The following is a 24,792-nucleotide window of genomic DNA, read 5'->3' as shown; positions in this document are numbered from 1 at the left end:
AAGGTAAAGGTCCCTGAATTTCATGCAATAGTCATCATGCCTAATTGTTCACATACAAAGAAACAGCCTGGTTAAATTTTGGTGGTTAAAAACTTGGCATTGCCACACTAATGGACACTAAGGCATTCATGGAAACACATACATGGGTCTTTCTCTCTCAGTATATTCACAAAACATGCAGGATTGCTAAATGTCACTGACTTTCATTGTTCAAACTGGAAATGCTGAAATCTTGTGAGATGCCGCAGTGTCATTGCATTTTAGCCATTTTTACATTTTGATTTTTAGGTAACATACTATTGTATCAGACTGGCCTGATGCCTGAAAAGTTTGTTGGCCTCTGGAGTATATCACTAATAAACAGTGTACAGTTACTCTTTCTAGTATAAGTGACCCTACTTAAATCTTTTTGTACTATTTCTTACTGGGTTAAGCGTAACAGTTACTTAATATAAGTGTTGTTCTGACCCTCAAAAAATCTCTTACAAAACTTTTTTTTTGGCAGTTGGAAGGAATGGATGATGACATTGACGATCGTATGTCATACTTAACCGCTATGGGTGCTGACTATTTGAGCTGTGATAGTCGACTAATCAGTGATATGGAAGACACGGATGGGGAAGGTGGAGGTTATACAGATAATGAACTTGATGAGCCATACTATGAGCCAAGAGTCTCTTCTATTAGTCGGTCCTCTGAACCTGTGCAACAGGAGGAGGTAAGAAGTTGGGTTTTTTTCCTTCTTTTGGAGCATTACATTGTAAATACTGATGGAAATTTGAAGTCTGAAATGAAGAAGTGAAAAGTCTGGAATGAAATGGAAGTCTGGAAAATAGCTAGTGTCATTTTGAAACACTGATGAATGTTGTTTGCACTAATGCCTGGGATGGAAGAACTGGTGTGTCTTTTGCTGTCAATTGCAAAATTGTAATTATGCTTCATATGAGCCCAGAACTATGTGAATATATGCATAATGGCCATTATTACTTGTTTGTAGAGTTTAAGGAAATTTAGCCCTGAACCAAAAATTCAGATGAGAAAAGCTGGTAGCAGAGAAGTTCTGAGGGACCCCAGTCCACCCCCAGCCTTCAAGCCTGAACCTCCAAAGGTAACATGAAAAGAAAAATTTCTATAGTTTACCAGAATTGTTAGTGTCTCTTCCTTAATTACCAAAACATGCACACGCACAAAAAAAGAAACAAAGGGAAAAAACAAATGGGAATAAATGTTCTAAACCCAGAGTTGGGCAATACTTTTTGTAGAGTAGCATCAACCAAAATGCCCCAAAAGGGATGCATGCTATTGAATTACCTGGGGGACTCAAAAGCTTGCAAATTTTTGTGGCATCCAGTTGGCCCTACTAAAGATAGCCCACTATGGATTGTTGATCCATTCTCTGAGAGTGTTTTAATTACTTTTCAATATCTGCTGTTTAATTTCTAGCTCCAAATGTTGATGCCAAAATTAGGAAAAAATGTAGCTCTACATTAATCACTTGTGCTTCCTTAGCTAAAAATATCAGCTTTATTTTATTTTTTATTTATTTATATTTCAGATTTGTCACCGCCCATTTCACTGTGGAGTTTATCATTTTCTTGAAACCGATCATTTCTAGACTGAATCTGTTATTTTTATGTAAAAATCCACATTTGCATTTGTATTATTTTACAGGCTAAGTTGCAAAACAAAGAAGACCCATATGATGTTCCTAAGAATTATGAACCCAGAACAAACAGCCCTAATGCAGCTAGCATTGAAATTTCTGGAGTACCAGCTAAAGTAGCTCCTCCCCCTATAGCCCTTAAACCAACCTTTGGGCGGCCTGTATCGAAGTCTTCTCAACCAGTCATTCCACCTGCTGAAGTGGAGGAAAAAGTGGGAGAAGTTGTAGAGGAGAACACACCAAAATCTGTGCTGGGGAAAGTTAAAATTTTTGAGAAAATGGATCACAAGGCAAGACTGTTAAGAATGCAGGAACTGCAGGAAGCACAGAATGCCAGGGTATAAGAAGAATGATTCTGTTTGTCCTGTGCAAATGTTTTATTTACAATAGTAAGAAAACTAATGGTACAGAATCAAATTAATAAAAAATATAATTCAAATAATAGTTTGGATTTTGCTAGCAGAATTCCTCTAAGATATGGGGGATAGCATTTTTGAAAGCTTCTTCAGAACAGTTTGGAAGGTAGTGCTAGAGCTGCAGATGAAGAGAAATTGTAGAAAAATGTTATCCTTCCTAGCACAACAATCTCCATTAGTTTTCAGTTCATGCAGAGAGCCATTTTATGTCCAAGCTATAGGTCTTCTAGCTCCCAGGAAAAATCTTGCTTCTTCTGTTTTAAAATATTGTAGTGTGTTAATATCTTTCATCTGTGATATTCATTATATATTTTGTAAATAATCTGACAGTCTGTAAAGTAAATAAATGGGTCATCTTGCTGTTGGAAGCAAAATTAGCATCAGATAGTAATTTATAGTTTGAGGAAAACATGAAAATGTTCTGACCCTCATTTTTTTTTAGGTGGAAATAGCACAAAAGCACCCAGACATTTATGCAGTCCCAATCAAAACACAGAAGCCAGAACAGAACTGGCCCCAGACTGCCAGGTAAAACTGAATTAATTTGCCCATACTCTTTTTTATACTTCTGTGCCTTTGAATATGTGTAATATGCTTATTTAGCATAATAATTTTTTTAGAATAGAGGTCCACAAGTAAGTTGGAAGGTGGTAGATCTCCAACAAGAGCAGTGGAGTTTATTATATTTTTTCACATTTATTTTACTTCATTTACTTCCTCCCATTCTGTCTGCATCCAGCACAAACTTTTTGAACTGTCTAAAAACCTTGCCTCCTCACCCCTTTCAACTCTGTTTCATCTTATATCCTCTTCAAGAGACCATCACCAAACCCAGCAGTACTGGTAAATATTTTTTTCAACTCTCCAACCTTTCCTTTCTGGGGAAGGTTGTTGAGAAGGTGGTAGGGCTACAGCTTCAAAGGGCTCTGGAGGAAGCTGATTATCTGGACCCACCACAGTCAGGTTGGGATATAGTAGCCAGTGTTACACAGGCTGCTCCCAGGTTTGGCTTATGGTCACTCACTCACACACTCACAGACTGTTGAGACACGCAAATCTTGTCAGCTCCCTTGCTTTCTACCTGGGTTTTCCAGATAGGTGCGGCTGGAGCAGACAGACACACAGCCCTAGTCAACAGCCGGGAAATAATTGGGGATACACACAAATCACTCACACACTCACAACCTGTTGAGGCAGTGGATCTTGTCAGCCCCCCTTGCTTTCTACCTGGGTTTTCCAGATAGGTGCGGCTGGAGCAGACAGACACACAGCCCTGGTCAACAGTGGGGAAATAATTAGGAATACACACAAATCACTTCCAACCGAACACTGAGGCACTTTGTAATACACAGAGACCCAGTGAATTTAAAGTAACAGCAAAACTTTACTGGTTGCAAGGTACATTTGCTCTTTCTCCCTCTCTCTCTCTCTCTCTCTCTCTCTCTCTCTCTCTCTCTCTCTCTCTCTCTCTCTCACACACACACACACACACACACACACACACACACACACGTCCTTCCCAACTAGGTCCCAACTAGGCTGCCAGGTACTAGCTAGAGGGACTGAAGCCACCAAGTCTGGATGACTCAGATGACTAAGACAACTCCGAGTGGGCGGGCTTTGGGACCCCTTTTATCCCCAAAAGTCCTTGCTGGGTTGATTTACAAGTTGATGGGATTGGGGTGAGGGCTTCCATGTGCTCAGGCCCAACTTCCTCTTTCTGGTTCAGGTCCTTTGTTTTTTCCTTAAGGACTTGCTTCCTTCTTATCTACCTCCCTGAAGGGATCTCATAGATAAGATTCCTGGCTTTTGTCCTCTCTGCTTACGTGCCTGCTTCATCTTTAGGTTATGGTAGCTTCAGCCTAGTCTCACACCGGGTGGCATTGATCACACTTATGGATGACCTCTAGTGGGCTCAGTATGGGGGCAGTGTATCCATCCTGACCCTCCTTGATCTCTTAGTTCAATGACATTGAACTATGGTACCCTTCTGGGCCAGCTGAGCAGGTTGGGAGTCAGTGGCATAGTCCTTCAGTGGTTTTCCTCCTTCTCCTGAGGCTGGTTCCAGATGATGATGTGGGGGGCGAGAGGTCCAGTCCTAGACCTCTGCTTTGCAGGGTCTTGCAGTGCTCAATTTGCTCCCTATTTAACTTCTACATGAAACTACTGGGCGAGGTCATCCACTGGCCTGGAGTGAAATATTAGTATGTCAATTATACTCAGTTATTATCTCTGACCAAGTGAGGTTAAGGTGTTTCCCAGCGCCTGGAGGCTGTACAGGTCTGAATGGGGAAGAATCAGCTTTGGCTAACCCTTGACTAGACTAAGTGGCTCTGGGTTTTACGGCCTCCCATATCTAGTGATTTGCCATCTTTAATGCTGGCTGGGATTACACTCCCCAGGCAGAGTTGGTCCATAGTCTGGGGGCCCTTCTGGACTCATGGCTCCACTTGAGGAGCAAGTGGCAGCTGTGGCCAGGAGAGCCCTTGTACAAATATATCTTGTGCACCAGTTGCACCTATTCCTAGATTGGGAGGCACTGCTCATGGTCACTCATGCCTTTGTTACCTCTCAATTAGACTGTTGCAATGTGCTGTCCTTAATGAGCATTCAGAAGCTTCAATTAGTCCAAAATGCGTCGGCATGTGCAGTGCTGGGTATACCATAATATGCTTATGTAACACCACTGCTCCATGAGCAACACTGGCTCCCAGTAGACTTCTAGATGTAATTCAGGCTGTTGGTTATCACCTTAAAACCTTACATGGCATGGGGCAGGTTACTTGGAGGACCACCTATCCCCAGTGGTTTTTGTCCATCCCACCAGATCTGACAGGGGGCATGCTCCAGGTCCCTTTGGTGGGGCCTAGGAAGCTTGCCTTCTCTATCATGGCCTCCCCTAGAGGTATGGACAGCCCCCACCTAGTGGTTTTTGGGAAGGCAGTAAAGACCTGGTTTTTCCTCCAGGCACTGGGACCAGGAAATTAATGGACCTCTGTTGTGGTTGTGTATGATTTATGGGTGTGAGATTTTTATTGGGACCTCAACTTGGGTTTGGTTTTTTTTTCCCTTTCTTTAAATTGATTGAAAATGTATTGTTTTTATCTTTGTTCACCACCCAGAGTTTTTCTGGTAAATGGACTGCCATATAAATTTATGTAATTAATAAATATAGATATATCCCTGCTTGTGATCATTATCTTTTCCAACTCTGTTACCAACAAAGGGACTTGTTTTTTTTTCACCTTTTATATGCAGAAATGCACTCCTGACTATTTGCAGGCCAATTTTCTTCTGAAAGATTTTTTCTCATAAGCTATCTTTCGCTTGTCCTCTACTAAAACATCACCTAATTAAGTATATGTCTTCTTTCCCATCTTCCTCAGAGAGCTTGTCTGTTACACTGTAATTGGGCCTCTCCTTATTAAATTTGAATACAGCAGTAGGATGGGAAATTATTGGGCTATTTGAGTAAGTTAAATTGTTAAATTATTGGGCTATTTGAGTAAGTAACTCTGGAAGATTAACAGTATTAAGCACTTTAAGATAGCATTGGGTAGAAAATCTCATTGTTCTCTGATTTTGAAGGAATATCATGTCCAACAGAATTCTGCCTTAATTTGTTTTAACTATGGGAGTCTCATGGAGTGGAAGAACTGTAGAACAGCTGTAGAACATTATTGAAAGTAGCTTTTCTCTTTCCCATCCTACTGCTGTTTTCTTTTAAAAAACTTTCACAAAATGAACTGTGAAGGAATATTGCCAGAGACCTAAATGGATGGGGTACATAAAATGTTCACTTTATTGCCCCTAAAACATATCCATATCAAAACAGTAAAAATTAGAAGCATTTTGTAGTTTAGTTACCCACATTCTCACAGGATCTATTTTCCTAAGCAGCCTAATTTCAGGCCAGCTGTACTAATGAGGAAAATGAAGGAGCTCCCCTCAAGCAGGAGCATTTTGAAATGGCAGTGATTTGACAGGCACTTAGCTTCAAACTTATTGCTGATAACCTGATAATAAAAGCAGAAGTTTTTTACTGTAAATAACATAAACTGGTAATAGTCTATTCCTGGTTGGAATAGTCTCTGTCTCAGTGTTAGCTTGCTCAAAATAACTTTATATATTTTGATTTTAGTTCCAGACCTCCAGAGCCTCAGAAGCCGCCTGCTAGATCTTACCTAGATAATCAAGGAATTTACAGCAGTGATGCAGAGGAGGAAGATTATCGGAGGCAGCTATCTGATCACTCCAAGCGTGGATACTATGGACAACCATCTCGTTACAGAGATACAGAATTATAGAATTATTAGCAGTCAAGCCATTGTTCTGAGACCCACTTGCACAGCAAAAACTCTGATTCTTTTTAACAAGTATATGTATATTTGGGGTTATCAATGAACTTGAGAGGTATCTGCTCACTGGAATGGCACAGTGTCACTTCATTTAAGTATTGGAGGGGATGAATCATGGTTGCCTATTTTTCAAAAGGACCAAAAAAAATATTTTTTTTAAATTGGTATTAATTTCCAGCATCTATAAATTTTTAACTTGCATTTCTTTTCCTCATTAAAATTGCCTTTTAAATATTCTTTTAACTGTTGGGCCTAATGGAACCTTGATGAAAACCACAATACTTTACTGCAAGAAAAAATAAGTGCCTTTCAAATAAAAGTGTCTTCAGTTCTCTTAACATCTGATACTTGTGCAAAGCCATGAAATTTCTACTGCTTATAACTTTTGTATGTTTCATAACTCCCATTTTCCCCTTGGATGTTATTTTTCTATTTTAAATAGATCTGTACACAATTTTCATAAGCAGTGACTGTATATATTAAACTGTTTTGTAGGCTGACTGGCATAAGGCTAGGGAGTGCCAAGATTAAGGAAATTATGTAGAAACTAAATGAGTCTTTGGGCTTTAAAACTTTTACATCAGTCATGAAATAAAAAAGATTATATTCTACAAACAATTAAGATTCGACTTTGTCTTTATAACTTTTTAAAATCATGCCTGGGGCAATTAATTAATTTCTTTTTAGATTGTGGTATAATGTGCAATACTTTGCAGTACTATTTATTCAGAGGAGATATAGAATATTGGGGAATAGATCTTTTTGAGCACTCTTACCCCCCACAATGGAAATACAAGAGGCTGGACAGTTGCAGTAGACATTCCTGTGGTACACCAATCCTGTTCTTGCTCATGCATCCAGTGATTCCCTTTTCAGGCCTGGGTGTGAATTCCCTAATTCTGAATGTAATGTTTTTTGAACTGTGGATCCAACTGTGCACTGGTTAGCAGTGTGAATATTTCCTGTATCTCCTTTTAGAGATCTTCTTTTGCATATAAATAGATACATATTTATTTCTCTGCCTACTGTCCTGTCTTAACACTGAAAAAATGTCCTTCATATAAAAATCATTGGTAGAATATTTTTAATCTTGGTGCAGTGGATGGATAATATAAGTATACATCAAGTTTATCTTATAGTGCTGCCAAGAGTGCAATAGTTTGTTATGCTTATTTTTCCCTGCTTGTCACTTTCTTCATGCCAGGACATCCTTAGTTACTTTGTGGGAGCCAGTCTAAGCAGAGATGCCCTCCTTTCAGGATAGAAGGCCGAATAGTGAAGGCTGAAACTCGTCCCCTCTTCTATTTAAAAGCTCATCTGAGAGAGGGGGAGGACTTCCTGCTCCTGATGGGTTACTCAAGGTTTGAGTTTCTTGGTCCTTGCTGGTCTTTGCCCATGATCTAGATTTACAGGTTTAGGTTTAATTGTATCTTTTGACTGCCTCTAGCTCTTGGTGATAAAGCCACACAACACAGGATCCACTGAATTTTGTACTGGATTGTGATCAGCAGTTAGGTGAAAGGGAAGATAAAGGTGTCCCCAAGCTATAAATTTTAGGTCATCTGTATAAGCAAAGGTATAATACTTATACCTTTGCTTAGGCTTCAATTGCAATAGCAGATTCTGTTTAATTGTACAGATTATTTAGATCATATTTTCCTAGTAAAAGTCTTACATAGGTAATCCCCAGTTTAAGAACGAGTTCTGCTCCCAAGGTCTGTCCTTAAGTCAAATCTGTATGTAAGCCAGAACAATATTGTATAATACTGTATAAGTAGTATTGTTTAATGAACTCGAACCATCGTGTACTTAACTCGAATCAACTCAAATTTTGCTACAATAGGCTCTTTCTTAACTATGAGTTGTCTGTAAGCTGTGTGTTCTTAACCCAGGGACTACCTCTATTTCAACACTTTTTGCTAGCTATGGTAAAATCATGGTAAATTTCTTATCTTAATCTGAGGAGTGGTGGTTGGGATATTTTAGCTGTTTGCTTGGATCACAGGATTTGCTGGCCTGCAGGACGCATGTGTACCTAGAGGGAAAAAACACTTTCCCCCCCTACAAACACCTCACTATGACACTCAGAAGAAATTGTAAGAAAGATACCATTTAGAGGATATTGAGTTTTAGGTCTTGTGCAGTAATAGCTGCATATCTAGTAACAAGATACAAATGGAAGGATATGCCATGCATCCTGATCCTTAAAATAAATGTTGCTGAACCCTGCAGTGATACATGAAGTGTTTTACCATTGCCTTTCAAGTTTTAAAAAAACTTCCAGTCTAACTTGTAGCACTGGGGATTTACATTTATTCATTTATCCATTCATTCATGTTATTGAACGCTCTAAGAAAATATGTAAACAAGTACAAAAAAAGAGTATGAATAATAAGGATGATACAGATGAATAAACAAGGGATGTAAACATGTCGTGGAGGTTATAACTTTCTCATATACCATTAATTAGTTGTAAATAGTTAAGTATATTGCATATATTATATTAAAGGACTAAGAATCATCGTTAACCTAAAAATATCAACAGTCATTGTTAATATAAAACAACATAAATCACCAAAGAATCATGGAATAAGTTCAGTCCATATTCCTAAGAAACTACTCTGATGTACAGTAAGTATTTTGAAAAATTGGAATATAAATTCAATGCATAGATAAATCCAAATTTTGGATGTGGTACCAATCCATATATTACAGTATACTCTAAGAATAGTTTCCATTTTGAGTTGAAATCTATGTTAAGGCATAAAGTTATTCTGGACATCTAAGCACACTCCCACAACTTGTTGGAGGGATCAGATGACCTGTGCAGTAAAAAGCATATACTGTAGCATCCTCGCAGCAGTTACCATGTATAAGGCTAATTCAATATATTTTGAAAGGTTTGGTGATGTTTAATAAGAATATGGTAGGTTGAAATGGAAATTCAGCTTTTAAAATTCGTTTCATTCTAATAGGAATCAATGATTCAAAATAAAGGTGGGATGTACATCTATTATTTTTATTATCAAAAACACTGAGCTTTGTAACATTGCCACAAAATGTGAAAGAATGATCCAACCTGCTCATTATGTTTCCAGCAACCTTTTGAGAATGAATGGTCCATTTCAGCAATCAAAACTGAACAACCAACAATAAAGCATACCAGTTTCCTCTGAGTATAATTTTCAGAGTGAATTTAATGGAGTTCTTCTGTTGACTCCCATTGCTGCATTTCTATTATGGCATTTAAATTCTTCATTTATTTAATCATACACTGTTTGACCTTTTCGGGTTCTAAGTCATACTTCATCAACAGTCTATAAATAAAACCCAACAAGTGTTCTGAGTTTAGTGTTATAGGTTTTTCAAATTCAGTCAAGTCCCTCAGCTCCCCCCCCCCTTGTCTTTTCAGTTCTTTTAATAATCTATTAGATATTTGAAGATACTGAAACTACAGTAGTCAGGTAAACTGCACCCACTGTGAGGCAAGAGTTTCAAAATACTAACTCTCCACTCAACAAATTTCTTGGAACCTTCCTGTTCATAAAAATAAACAATTATATGAGAGGGGAGAGATCTGGACTAATAATTTTTCTGTATTTATCCCAGATATCCAGGACATTATTATTACTATATGATCTCATAAATTTTTTCTTTGTGTTAACCCAGAGATATTTATGCAAACCATCTGGAAGGCTTTCAACATATGTAACCAAGCCATAAGGAGATACCATCCACTCTGAAATCCACGTTAAGGAACTAGCATAATAATTCAATTTAAAGCTTGGAGCTATTAATCCACCATTCTCTTTCAAGTCCCGTAGAATTTGAATTTAAAGCTTAGTCTTTTATTAGACTATATGTCCATTACTTGTTTATGCCAATCACTTAATGTCTTCATAATATGTATTGGAATCATTTGGGGAAAAAAATTAACTCTTGGTAAAATATTCAATTTAATGGCTGCAATACTACCTAGCCAACACAAATTTCGTTTTTTCTATACTCTTTCCAACTTGGAAATAGTTACTTTTAAAGAAATCCCTATTATTTTTGGTACATAAATTCTATGGGCATTTAGCCTTTTTTTTTACAGTAAAGTTAAATCCGAATACTACATACTGTAGAGATACTTTTCTTCCTCTTCTCTTTGGATACTTAACAATACAGTACAGTAGTTTTAAGAGTCTAGTGGTCTAGAAAAGGGCTTAAAACAAACAGTGGGTACATGTACCACAGGTTGAACTCAGAAGACATCTGGGTGGGTCACGGAGTAGCAAGTCATTGAAATGTTTTAAGTATTTTAAATTTGGCATAAATGATAGATAACAGAAGGCTGGGTAAATAAAAGGTCCTTCCTCAGAAAAATGCTTGGTTTTTTTGGCATGGTGGGACCCAGGTTCTTTAGTAGACTGAGTGGCAGGATTTGAATGAAAGCTTAGAATCACTCAGTTCTTAAAAAATATACATAAAAATAAAATAAACTAAAATCAGGATGCTTGTCCACTCCTGGAACCCAAAAGAAGATACTTCCCCCGGCTACAGGAGACGTTTTAAAGTTTCAGAGTGACAGCTTGGTAACAGCAGGGGTGGGTGATAAAGTACGTGAGAAAGCGCAAGAGCAAATCTTGAAACACACACACCTTAAAAGAGGAGTGAAGGCCACGCACTCGGTATAACAAGTTCATCCAGAACTGCAGCGAGGATGGCTCATCGTGATTGGTTAAGGATTTTTTTTTTTTTTTTTTTTTTGCAAACACATCGTTTACAAAAGTTGAATCTGGCAAGAGGAGGGGCTGTGGGCGAAAACAAGTCTGCTTTGATTAAGATTAGTTTTGGCAGGAAAGTCAGTTTGATACAAAATCTGTAAATGCGGGGAGAGGAAAAAGACCGAGAGCTGGGGCTGCTGGCTTTCAATTAAGTAGGGAGCAAGCAAGGAGAATTGGAGCTGGCTGGCTTTCAATTAAATAGGGAGTAAGCAAGGAGAATTGGGGCTGGCTGGCTTTCAATTAAGTAGGGAGTAAGTAAGGAGAATTGGGGCTGGCTGGCTTTCAATTAAGTAGGGAGCAAGCAAGGAGAATTGGGGCTGGCTGGTTTTCAATACAGCAGGGAGTGAGTGAGGAGAATTGGGTTGGCTGGCTTTCAATTAAATAGGGAGTAATAAGGAGTTTAGGCTTCTCCGGGTTTTACGACAGGGATCGTTCTGACAAGCGTTGGCCTCGCGTGGCTAAAGAAGCAGGGCAGGCATTTGGGTCCGTCGCTGCAACAGAAAAGGAATCTTTATCAAGGGCGGAAGTGAACGATCCGGAGGTTTGACTTTCGGTGGAGCCCGGGAGAAGTTTGCGGGGCGTGAATTTCAGTCGGCGGGATGTGCACGGCGGAGCCTTGCGCGGCAGGAGTTAACCAGCCGGGGGATGAGTTCAAAAGTTTGGCAGCGAGTTGGGAATAGTTGAGGGAGGAGGGTTTCTGGGAAGCGGTTAAATTTGCCAGAGGAACGGATTTAGAGCGGCGGCGGCGGCGGCAGGCCTGGGGCGAAGCGGTCTCCCCCACTGAGTAGGCTGGCAGTCCTAAGACGTCGGCGGATCGGAGACTGGGCGAACGAGCTGAATGGGAGGCTCGGGTTGAGGGGGTCGGGAGCTTGTTTCCTTCTGCACGAGAAAGGCCGCGGGGGCCGCAGCGTGAGTCTGAGGGATCCAAGCAAGGCAGTGGCCCGACACCTAGAAATGCCAGGAGAGGCCTAGGGAGCACGAGCCAAAAGGCGGGCGCCCAGGATTGCCTGCCTCCGCGCGCGTGAGCAAAGGAGAGAGTGAGTGGCCGGCCAGCAGGCGGACTCTGGGGTGGCGGCGCAGCGTGTGGACGGGACCGGGGCTTGGCCAGCAGCCTCAGCCGGAGGAGGCCACAAGGAGCTCCCTCCCCGCGCGGGGGAGCGCTCAGAGTTGGCTTCTCTCCTCCTCCTCCCACATGTCTCTGCCTGTGGTGCTGCCCGGCTCCTGCTGTCCCATGGCCCGGCTGTCGGCGGTCTCCGAGGTGGCCAGGTCCTGCTCAGCGGGAGCTGTTGCTGCCGCCGCCGCCCCAAACCCGCCTCCGCCGCCCTTGCCGCCGCCTCGCCGGCCCCACTGGTCCCGCTCCAGCTTCCGGCAACCCCGGCCTCGCCCAGCCGCTCTCTCCCCCGTGGCTTCCAGTCGGAGCGGGGCCTCGTCCATTGTCGGGCAGGGCCCACTGCCGGCCAGACCACTGCTGTCCCTGGGGCTGCTGCAGTTGATTTTGGGGTGCTGCATGGTGGCCCTAAGCTTTGGGGCGCTCTCCCTCAGCAATTCCCCGCAGGTGAAGAACTCCTGTCCCTTCTGGGCTGGCTCCTCGGTAAGTGGCCACGGGCCGGGCCCTTTTCTTGTATCTGCAGGTTTTTTTTTTTTTTTAGAGTAGCAGCTATCTTGGGGCACCTGCTGGATCCTTAGTTTCAGTCCTTTCGCCTGCTGTAAAACAGACGTTGGGGCTTGGCAGCGTCCCATGTGTATTGATGCTCGCAACAATCCTGCAAGGGTGAACAGTATAGAACGGCCTCCCAGTTTTCCAGGGAAGAGTCGAAAAGAAGGAGATTATGATTTAAACGGATTGGCTAAAAATTGGGGAATGGAAAGCTGGAACGTCGTTGTTAGCTACTGGATTGAGGTTAGGACTGCCATATATGGACTACAAAAATTTGGGCAACTGTTAGATGGCGGTTTTCGGAATCTTTGGTGGCATCCAGTTGTGTTTTGGATTTTTGTAGCCCAAATCTTGTAGCCCTAATTAAGATTGATTTTAACCTGTGGCATTTATTTTATGGCATTATATTCTTTAGGAAACTTCCATTAGTTTATTTAGTGTATTAATAAAGTAACTTTAAGATGCAGGTGATACTTAAAGTAATTTTGGAGGTATCATATTTGAAAAATACACTATCGGGCTTGGAATGGAATGTTTCCTTTGCTTGCCTCTCAATGTTTTATACTGATAAGGCAAATAATAAAGCATTTAGTAGTTAGGCTCTATCCCTGTGCTGTCCTTGCACTTTGGAAAACATGGTTGATGTGAAAGAGTAGAGCCAACTATAGTGGTAAACAAGGGACCAGGTAATAATTCTGGTTTATTTTTCATCATGCCTTGTGAAATTGCTGTTAAGGATATATGTTACTGTACCTGATTTTTTTCTACTTGCTTAATATAGGATGTGTTGTATCTGTTTTCATTCTTCAAGTCTCCCCTATAATGTGGTGAGGTATTGTCTTATTTAATAGAAGGCTTCCCATTTATATGTATTTGCAGAGTCAGCTAAATGCATTCATAAAAGCAAGTCTCATTTGCTATGGATTTTGCTTCTATTCATAGATTAATCTTCTGCCTCAGTGCTGCATCTAAATCTCCCCGTCTCAGAAGGTTACAGACTTTATGAATTGCAGATACTGTCCCAGCCACTGGCAGAGGAAGCAAAGCATTTTAAATGTCTTTTAGAAAAATATGTGTAAAAGTAACTATATTTCCTAAGTTTTCAAAGTTGTGTTTCTACATCAGTACAATATTAACATTTGTAGCTTTGTCCTAGTTAATTATCAGATTCCTAGGTAGTTGGAAAATGTTCCTTTTCCCTGATAGAATTAGTGATAAATTGTGGATTTTTCTTGTGAAAAGACTTCCAGTCATAAATGTCTTGCAGGTTAATACCACAGACACTGGAGAGATCAAGTCCTCCTGATTTTAATTTAAAGATGAGTGTATCTCAAAGAACTTGGAGACAGTAAATTATTTAATATTTGTGGACAATAAAAATGATCTGTGTCATTAAAAACATCCTGAAAGTACACAGTGATTCGGCAGTATTGATATGATCATAGGCCAGAACTCTTCTTTCTAAATATATAACTTGAACAATATTGCAGAGCAATATTTAAAGCTAGTTCTAGTTTAGCAGACATTAACAAGCAACAACTTTATGTGTTTTTATTTTTATGGAATTGTAGTAAATGCAGGAATCTGTTCCTGTGGACCTAAGTGAAAACAGGAGGAGGAGGAGGTATAATCAGAATCTTGTAACTTGCTGTCTAAACTCTTCTTATTTTCTCTCATCATCCTTGTTTTGGATATATTTTTGATGCTGTCCCTCGTGTGTAGCAGTGTTCTGCTGCATCCGTACTGGCAAGCCAGAGCCTTTGTAAATATTGTTATGTCTCCTTGGTTGATGCTAACTGCCAACTGAGATCTGTCATCCTAAATAGATTAACCACTGTTGTTCACATCCTTTAAACTGTCTTGATAGTTGCTTGTGAATGGCCACGCAATGCAATCTTTGTATGTGTGGAAAATGACTTTTTATTTTAAACATCTTTTCTTGACTAATCACTAAGGCATATAATTGTAATGCCATATTTATATCAGCACCTGTCCATTTAAATACTTTTAAGTTAGACTTTTGAAAGTAATGTAAAAATTAAAAAAAAAACTATTTCAGTTTTTCCATAACTTGTATTACTCTGTTCACAATAGCTTCATTATAAATGTAAGCACTTCCAGATATAGACCCATTAATTTTCTAGTTTAAAAAAAAATGAGATGCAAAAGAATATGCAAATTATCCAACCAAATTTTAAATTTTGCTTAAAATCTTAAGAAAAAGAATAGACCCATATATATAGAGAGAAATGTCATATGGTGAGACAGGCTTCAGAACAGGCAGAGGGATATAGGGTCAAATAGTAGGCTTTCCATGGTTTGAAAATGATTCAGAAGATGTGCTTCAGACTTTGTACAAGCATAGTGTGGTTTTCTTTCAGGTTTCCTTGTGAATCTGAAAAAAAGATGCTGCTTTTAAGAGTTGCATTAAAAATACTGTTTTAATAAAGTGATCTGCTGAACCAGTGGCATTTTTTTCAGTTTTTTTGAATCTGCAGCACAGCCTTGGTCTCTCAGTCCCACCACTGGATGGAAGCTGTTGGTGTGATCCTGTGGGTTGAGACTGTGGTGTCAGCAGGGAATATGGCAGTAGCGAAAAAGGATTGCTAATTGCTAATGTTGGGAGAGAGAGAAATACCAGTACTGGCCAAGTGAAAGGAAAGAGGAACCAGTCCAAATTAACTGGTGCTATTCCTTCTAATTTCCCTTTTAGGCCAGCCTAGTATTTTTTCTTCTTTTCATCTCACCCCAGGTAGCAAAAAGCCTTTCAATCAACATCTGTTGTAGGGGAAAAGCTGTTCATACCATAGATTCCTTGCAGTAACTCCAGCCCTCCCAGGATTTTGTAGCCTATAGTTGTGAAACTGCTGGAAGGCCTTTGATTGTACCAGAAAACCCTTTACAAGGTTTGAACTTGTAAGCAATAAGAATTGAATTTAGAGAGTGATTTAGAATAGGAAAGAGTGATACCAATAGAAGCAAATATGTGTAGCTCAGGGTTGAACTGTGGAGTCCTTGGGGTTCTCTGAGCTTGGTTGTTTTCTTGCAAACATTTCGTTACCCAGCTAGGTAACATCTTCAGTGCTCTGAAGATGCTACCTAGCCAGGTAACGAAATGTTTGCAAGAAAACAACCAAGCTCAGAGAACCCCAAGGACTCCAAAGGGAGTGAGATATTATGAAAAGACAACCAGTGTGTTTAGTGAATTCACAGTTTACAATGAAGGTGGTAGATTGATCATCTATTTGAGCCCACGAAAACAAAACACTCTACTGGAGATATAAAGAGGATATTAATCCTAAGAAGGAAGACAATGAGAAACTTAAGTAATAGCATGAAAGATAAGCATATTTCTATGACAACAAGGATCAGAATTGTCAAAGTCATAGTTTTTACAGTGGGAATATATGACTTTGAAAGTTGGACACTAATAAAAATTTGGAAATGGTACTAAGAGTACCATGGACTGCAAGAAGAGTCAGTCAGTTAGTCCTGGATGAAATAAAGCTGACTGTTCCCTTGAGATAGTGATCAGCAAGTATGATCATGTAAGCAGATGATGGACTAGAAAAAATGACTGTTTGACAAGGTTGAAAGAAGTAGAAGAAGGAAGAATAAGATGGACAGAATCAAGGGGATGACTCCTGGAGGAACTATGAATGGTTAATGGAGTCTAGTTGAGATGGTGAGCATTAGTCTGCCTAGCTGTCAGGGATTGGGCCTGATTTGATAACACTTAGCTTACATGTTTTTGAAAAACAGCTTAATGATGATATTAAATATGATAAACTTAGTCTTAGAATTCATAAAAAATACTGCCAGTAAAAGGATAAATAAAAATAACATATGATGACTGGCTACTTGCATTGCACTAAACCATAATACTTGTTTAATTTCATTTTAGTACAGGTAGTCTTCGCTTAACAACCCTAATTGGGACAGAATTTCCGTTGCTAAGTGATGTGGTTGTTAGGCGAAACATCACATGACTGCATTGCTTAGCAACGGCAGTTTCAATAGTCCTGCTTGCATTCGGTAGGCCAGGACCATGCCATTGTTAAGCCAGGAGCTCACGCTTCTGCCCTGCTGCGCTCGCTTCTGCTTCAACTCCCCCATCTGTCTATCTCCCCCCCATCTCTGCCATTTTGGCCACCCTGCCTCTGCTGCCCTGCTGTCCCCCGCTGACCTTCACGATCATCTTCCTCCTCCTGCTGACAAGACGCAAAGGGGCAGGCTGGGCGTGCCTCATCAGCAGTGGGAGGAAGAAGACAATGAAGGTCAGGGGATAGCAGGGGTGCAGGGTGGAGTGTGGGTCAGCAGAGGGCAGGGTGGCCAAAAGGGCAGAGATGGGGGAAGATAGGCAGATGGGAGGAGTTGAAGCACACCCTGCAATTGTAAATGTGGATGGGCTGTCAAGCGCCCGAATGTTGATCATGTAATGGCCGTAACTTCAATGATCAGTTGTAAATACCATTCATTCAGTGTTGTTGTAACTTTGAAAGGTCACTGAGCAAATGGTTGTTAAACAAGGGCTACCTCCATGATGTGAGAAATGTAATCTGTAAAGTATAGTTATAGTATATATTATATACTATATATATAATATATATATATATATATAATATCTATAATAATATATATTAAATGTGAAGCAGCTCAATAAGCAACATGGCTTTGGTTTGAAAGTAGCCATATTTTAATGTGTATACCTTATAAAAGCATTGTGCTGAGCCAACTAGAAGCATATGCACATTGAAGGAACATCTGTAGCCAAAGTAGCTCAATATTGTGCATGCCTGCTAGTAGTAGTTCTCCCGGGTTTTAATCAAGAGCCCTTCCTATCTCTATCTGAACATGCTACAGATTGTATCAGAGATCTTTTTCATCAAAATATTTGCTCCTGCATTGAGTTATAGCACTTCACTTTATATGTTGGATGAATGGAATTGTATGGCTGGTTCCATAACATATATGATACCTTATGCGCAACTGATTGTTTCACTACTTTAGGTAATTAATAATGAGTTATCTGTTTGGGATAGGTGGAAAGTAAAGAGATCAATCTTCTCCACCCCAAGACGCAAAGATACCTTGGCTGCGTTTTCTCACAGATAAACTGTAGGACACTTATGCAGATAGATAAGATTATTAATTTCCTACTAAAGCTAACTGCCAATTAAGGTTTTTTTTTTAACCCTCCTTGCTTCAAGTTCCTTTTTCTCCCTCTTTAGTAAACCTCTAAAGTAAAAAGTATAGTTTATAAATGTCTAATAGGCTTAAAATTGCATCTTATACAGCATTATTTTAGTATAGTATGTTCTTAAATTCTTTTAAAACTTGTGGGTTTAGTTACTTCTCACCAGTTTCATTTCAGTGGTCTTTAAGCACAACTTTATTTGAGCAAAAGAGTTAATTTGAAAACTCTAATAACCTTTCAAAGGTTATTTTATTATCCAATTAAGTAATAATCCAATACCAGTTTTTGCTTAGTTATTCTTAAAAGTTAAACTGAATTTTGCTGCCTGTCCAAAAGTGATCAGTGAGGGCATCAAGAATACCTCTTGTATTATTTCAGAACTTGGATACCACAGCTGAATAGATCTTTTTATTAATATATTAAAGTACTTAAGCCAATGTTTCATTTTATCTGTACATTAAGAGAAGTATTTGTTTAACACCTGCTTGAAGAATGGGATTTTGCTTATTTATCCTTTATCCTTTAGTATGTAAAGTGATGAGTGATATGCTCTCAGTCCTTCATAACAGTTTGTTTTATTGTTGCAGGTCATTTTATCAGGGATTATAGGATTAACAATATGGAAGAGACCCATGATACTTTTGGTATGTGTTGGTTAATATGATGATTCTGATTCAAATATTGTATCAGAGAATATCACAATTTTTAAAATTTAATAGCATGACTCTTAAAAAGGAATCTTGGTTTCCTTATATAAATAGATGTATCTGAAGGCCTAACATTTTCTCATTCTTATTGGAAGTATATTTAAACTACATATTATAGTTCTGTGTAACTGATAATAATGCTGTTTCCACATACATGTAGTTTGTCCCAGATTTGAGGAACTGAGTCTGGGAAAGTCGCAATAAATTTAAACTTCTAAGTTAGTATATCTTGTATTTAAGTCAACAGCTGCTTTTTAAACTTTATTTTTGTTAAAATCTGAATTAATGGCTTTGTAGTAAGAGTTTAACAGTAAAATAGTGAAGTAGTTTTCAACTAGCTTTCTTTTTATATAATAAATAATTATTAATTATTAAGTCCTTGATATTTCTTACCTACACAATTTCCAAATGTATCTAAAATCACATCCACATAATTATGAAGAGTTTTTTAGTGTAACTGTTGTTTGGATTCTATGAGGCAGTGATTGTTAAGATGATGATGATTTATTAAACTTGTATGCCGCCCATCTGTCAACAACAATCACAACAATGGGTGGCTCACAACAATCAAATTGCAATAAAATCAATTAAACATGAAAAATAAAGATAAACGATGGCAAGCGCGATGGAGAGGTCTCCCTCTCCCTTGCCGTAGGCGAAGAGCCAGATTTTCATTGCTCTTTTAAACAATAGCAGAGTGGGGGTTATCCGGATCTTGAAGGGAACTTTGTTCCAGAAAGTAAGTGTTGCTACAGAGAAGTTGTACAGTCAGGATCCTGAAAGTTGACATTGTCTAATCAAAGGAACCCGGAGTGTGCCAATTCTGCAGGATTGAATCGGCCAGGCAGATGCTATGGGAGACAGGCAGTCCCTCAAGTAACCAGGCCCTATACCATGTAAGGCTTTATAGGTAACAAGCAGCACCTTGAATTGCAGCTGGAAGCAAACTGGCAGCAGGTGCAGCTCACAAAACAGAGGTGTTACATGGGCATACTGAGGCATACCCATTGACTACTCACACTGCTGTATGCTAGACCAGTTGGAGAGGTGGTCATCAAGGGCTGCTGCATGTAAAGAGCATTGCAGTAGTCAAGCCACAAGGTGACTAGGGCTTGAGTGACTGTCTGAAGGGCCCCCCAATCTAGGAAAGAGTGCAACTGGCCTTCGTAGCCACAGCTGATACCTGCTCTTCAAGCAAGAGCTGCAAGTCTAGGAAGACCCCCCCACCCCAGATTTTGTACCAACCTTGAAGGAGAAAGTGCTACCTCATCCATAGTCAAAGATGGAATCTCCCCAGATATTCCCCAGATTCAAACGACCACAGCCACTTGGTGTTGGTAGGATTCAGTTGGAGACTGTTCCTCCCCAACTAAACCCACATAGCTTCAAGCACTGAGGTGGAACCTTGATAGCCTCACTTGACTGGCCCAGGGTTGAAAGATATAATTCAGTATCATCAGCATATTGATGATACTGAACCCCAAACCAGTGGATGAGCTCACCCAGCAGTTTCATGTGGATATTAAAAAGGAGGGGAGAATAGAACTCTGTGGCCCCCACATGAGAAGCCTAGGGAGTGATCTCTCCCCCCAACCAGCACCGACTGGAACTGGCCTCAGAGAAAGGAAGAGAACCACCGTAAAATGGTGCCCCCAATCCTCAACCCATAGAGCCAGCTCAGAAGGATACTGTAGTCAACAGTATGAAGAGCTGCCGAGAGGTCAAGCAGCACAAGGATGGATGCACCACTACCATTCCTGCTCTATCACAGGTTATTGACAAGCTGTCAGGCCCAGCCCTAGAACAATGGTGAAACAGTCCAGTCGAGTAAAGTTCCTTTATTTGCTTACACCATATAGACAGAATCTTGCCAAACTAAATCTATACTACAGCAACTAGTGGATATACCCTGGGAGATTCTAGGGAGTGGCTATCCTGAACCTTGTTCACTTCCCACACTCCCCCTGAGGACTGTATTGTCTCTTGTCTCCTTTCTCCTCCTGGAATGCACCCCCTCCCTCCTGATAGCCTTGATCTCCCACATCACTCTCCTCCTCATAGATACATTCCATCATACAAGCACAACCAAGGCTATCTCAGTACTAAATCCTGGCCTGAAGCCTGACAAATGGATCTAGATAATCCATTTCCTCCGGGGTTCTGAGCAGCTGAAGACTGACCATCTTCTCAAAAACCTCCCTCAAAAAGGGAAGGTTGGAGACTGGTCAGTAGTTCTCAAAAACCGTTGGATCCAGGGACAGCCTTTTGAGGAGGGGGCACACCACTTCCTCTTTCAAGGTAGGAGGTACCATCCTGTAATGGAATGTATCTACGAGGAGGAGGAGAGTGAAACAGGGTAGCAAAAGAGAGTCTCTTCCTATTCTTTGTAAGGCAAAGTAGTAAATAAAGCAAAATCTAGATGGAATGGGAGGAGTATAATCTCTGATATTCAAGCCATGGGACCCACATTTAGTTATAATCTTAAAATGGAATTTGGGAGTGGGCTGCAGGGATACAGTTAGGCTGTAGAAGATAGTATGATGTTTTCAGAATATATCTAGTCCTCTCCTAAAGGTGCTTGGAATAAATAATCTTTGTTATCCCATTTTTTTTAATATAAAACCTAGCTGTTACTTGAAATATTTATCAGAAGTAAGACCAGGTTGGAATGCAGTAAAATGTTGTTGCAGTGTCATAAAGTTAATATATCTCAGCAGATTACCTGAATTTAAAGAGCATCATACAGTTTTTTAAAAAACAAATAAATAATAAATTACTTAATCCTGTCTGAGATGCCAACTTGCCTTAATGAGGTAGACAGTAAGCAATTATGAATAAGTAATTTTGCTGTTGAAGTACTAAATACAAAAGAGCTTCCTCCATTGGAAACTTGTCGGGTTCTACTGCTGTAATTTTCAGTCTTGTAATTTTCATAAGCAATAAACATATTTAAAAGGGGTTTTTAAAGAATTTCAGCCCTACAAGAAATATTGTGTTAATATAATATTGATTACTAGTTTACTTCCTTAAGCTATTCTTTTCCCATAATGCAATACTTTCTTATGTATGATATATATTTATGTAAATATATACTTTGCTTTGAAAATATTTTTTAACCATGATATGTATAAAGGCTTTTTAAAAATATAGGATGAATAAATACAGGATAAAATGAGCAGTAATAAAGAATTTGAAAATTCAAAACATATAATGATAAATTATCTACCATTTTTAAAAAGTTGAGAAAATGTACATGGTCTCAAATGAGTCTTAAAAGTACAGAACTTACATCTTGTTTATTTCCCACCATTTATATCTACTGCTTCTCATTTTTTATCTGTGTTTTCTTTGTTTCCAGTCCTTAAACATTTATTTTCACATTCCCTGTATTAAAAGGAATTGATCTCTATCATTTCAGCGTTGGAATGACAGCACTTCACTTTAAAACTAATTTAAAACAACTGTGACTGGATTCCATGGCAAAAAGAGGGAAGATCCACAGACCTTAAACTTAATTTTCTTTCCCAGATATCTCAGCAGATGTCTGGATTTGGAAGCTGAACAGTATTGTATTGGGCTTGGTTAATACTTGGAATTGAGATTACCAAGGAATGCCAGGGCTATATAGCTGACTTGGAAGTTGGAAAACTTCCTGGGAAAAGGGAGTGGAGAATTACTTCAGCACTCTTGCCAAAAACTCTTTAAGGATGTGTCCATGAAGACACCAGTTCAGCTCAAAGGAGACTTTACCTTTCCACCTGCCATATAATCTGGAGGTTGTACTGGAACTATTTATAAAGTTCATCTGACTGATCCCTTGCAGAACTTGAGTTCCCTTCTATTCTTTTCTGTTTTCAGAGATTATGAACCCATTGTCAGACATGTTTATGTCTTACCAGGCACAGGGACAAACTCTGGAAGTTAACTTGTACCTTGAAATGAAATAATTAGAAACAGCTTTGGTTTAATTCACTTTTACCAGGTCATTGCTCTACATGTTAAAGAGTTCTAACTTTCAATAGTTCCAGTTAGAAAAACTGGACATTATACATCAGTTATTCAGATTAACTCTGCATTTTCCTCACTGTGTCTCTTAATAAAACAAACTGTTATCTTACCTATATTTTATTTCTGGTAATAGAGGAAGAAATAAACAGTAATTTAAATTCTTCAAATATGGTTATGTCCTCAATAGAACGTAAAAGAGTGGTTTCTATCTTATTATTTGCATTGAATAGCATCTTTCAGTGTTTCATTATATTATTTAGATATTATTTTAGATAATTCAAAATACCAAATATACCGAATAATGCAAAAGTACCAGAGTTGAATCTGTTATTTCACTCAATATTTAAATGTTTCCATACCATTTATGATTAGGGTCCTTCATAGGTTGTTATAAATGTGTTAAAAATGGAATTAATGTACATTTTATCTTGTACATTTTAGTACAGATTAGCTCACAGCCAGCTAGTTGTCTGTGGGAAGTAAACCTGTGCATGTACAGATCCATGTGCATTGGCTTCCATGCTGTATGTGTAAAGGTTTTCTTCGGGACAGGGATTATATATTGAATATTGAAGAAGCTTCCATGTTTGAATAAAATGACAAGTCACTCACAGTGTCTTGCATTTTTTTGTTCTAGGTTAACTTGTTTGTTTTGCTTTCTGTTATTTGTGTTCTCTTGAACCTGGCGGGATTTATTCTTGGATGCCAAGGTGCTCAATTTGTGTCCAGTGTTCCTAGATGTGATCTGGTGAGGAGATATTTTATTTGATTATGTTCAAGGTATATATTCAAGGTATAACAAATAACAGTAATTGTAATGCCCCATAATTAATTAATTATTAATTATTATGCATTAGTCCACATGGATCTACAGTATGGCATAAGGAAATATGTAATCCTAATATCAAATGTATGAATCTGATTTTCTTCTGTTCAGATCAAATATTATATTCTTATATATATTTTGAGAATATAAGGCTTTAAATGGAAATCTGTAGAAGTTCTTTAATCTACATTAATGATGACATGTTTTATTGTTCCACATAGCAGTTACTTAACGTTGTATGTGTCTTATGATAGTAAAGTGCTTTTTGCTTTCTGGATGATTAATTTTTTGGTTTAATTCTGATAACATTTTGATGTTATTCTATAAAAACATTACCCTCAAATGACTAATTCAAATGCTCACTACTTTTCTCAATATTAAAGGTTGATGTTGCTGAAAATAAAATGTGTTTCTGCTGTGAAGAATTTCTGCCAGCAAAATGCACCGAGAAAGAAAATGCATTACAGCTGTATGCAATCCAGTCATGCAGTTCAGTTCACCTTCTACTCAAAGTAAGGTTACTAATACTCACTGTAGTGGTTGTAAATAAACTGCTATAAATAGTAACGTGATTAAGAATAATATTGATTACTTTCCAATGCAAATCTTGCAGACTTTTTTGTTGCTTTTTTTATTCAGGACCCAAAGACCTGTAGGAGGAAAATACTAAGGAAAGAAAGACAATATATAACCTTGATTGACCATGTTTGGTCATATCAGGGGCTATATGTGGGGCTTGTTGACTTTGTCAGAGAGTGCATATTGCACAAAAAAGGGAAAGTCAGAGGTGAATAAAGAAAAAAGACGGCATTCTTTATAGAAATCATATGTTTTAAAAAACCATTCTACCATTTTTTCTCTGGAATTAACCTCTCCCTCCATTCTTTCACACTTTACAAAATTTGACTGTATGTAAATTCAATCATACACTTGCATCTGGAAATATGACAGTGTATGGTAAAGTTGGAATGCATAAATTTGGTTCTTAGGACTGATGTTACAATGAATAGTTTTCACTTGAGTGCAAGATTTATCTTCCTCAAATAGCCAGTAGAAATGAGAATCTGGATCACATCTTTGGTGTGGATGATAGGGAGCTTTAATCCATTATTATAGCATATCTGACATATAGCCATCCAGCCTCTCTTTCAACACCTTTAGCAAGAGTCTACCACTTCCCAAGGCAGTTTG

The 24,792-nt window shown here is 38.9% G+C and overlaps 2 protein-coding genes across 6 annotated transcripts in view; both read left to right on the top strand.

Moving 5' to 3' along the window:
- TJP2 (tight junction protein 2) overlaps positions 1-7,055 on the top strand; it is an 83,095-nt gene extending 76,040 nt beyond the window's left edge. For 3 of the 5 annotated variants that reach the window (XM_088130444.1, XM_088130440.1, XM_088130442.1), the window contains 5 exons: positions 506-718; positions 998-1,108; positions 1,672-2,001; positions 2,522-2,607; positions 6,221-7,055. In XM_088130444.1, coding sequence (XP_087986570.1) covers positions 506-718; positions 998-1,108; positions 1,672-2,001; positions 2,522-2,607; positions 6,221-6,386 — 906 coding nt within the window. In that variant the 3' untranslated portion in view covers positions 6,387-7,055. The remainder of the gene's footprint in view (positions 1-505; positions 719-997; positions 1,109-1,671; positions 2,002-2,521; positions 2,608-6,220) is intronic. The other 2 variants (XM_088130441.1, XM_088130443.1) reach the window with 2 other exon arrangements.
- A 4,271-nt stretch (positions 7,056-11,326) lies between these two features.
- The window catches only part of ENTREP1 (endosomal transmembrane epsin interactor 1), a 40,696-nt gene continuing 27,230 nt past the window's right edge, over positions 11,327-24,792 (top strand). Inside the window, exons 1-4 of the mRNA XM_007438721.4 lie at positions 11,327-12,797; positions 18,648-18,704; positions 23,413-23,523; positions 23,985-24,113. Of these exons, the coding sequence (XP_007438783.2) occupies positions 12,399-12,797; positions 18,648-18,704; positions 23,413-23,523; positions 23,985-24,113 (696 nt within the window). The 5' untranslated portion in view covers positions 11,327-12,398. The remainder of the gene's footprint in view (positions 12,798-18,647; positions 18,705-23,412; positions 23,524-23,984; positions 24,114-24,792) is intronic.

Source organism: Python bivittatus, unplaced genomic scaffold (assembly GCF_059951505.1).
Source record: "Python bivittatus isolate LINGU-HERP-01145 unplaced genomic scaffold, Pbiv_v1 ctg000850_np1212, whole genome shotgun sequence".
Lineage (NCBI taxonomy): Eukaryota > Metazoa > Chordata > Lepidosauria > Squamata > Pythonidae > Python > Python bivittatus.
The sequence above is the reverse complement of the archived record's forward strand: the minus strand, read 5'-3'. Positions and strand labels throughout refer to the sequence as shown.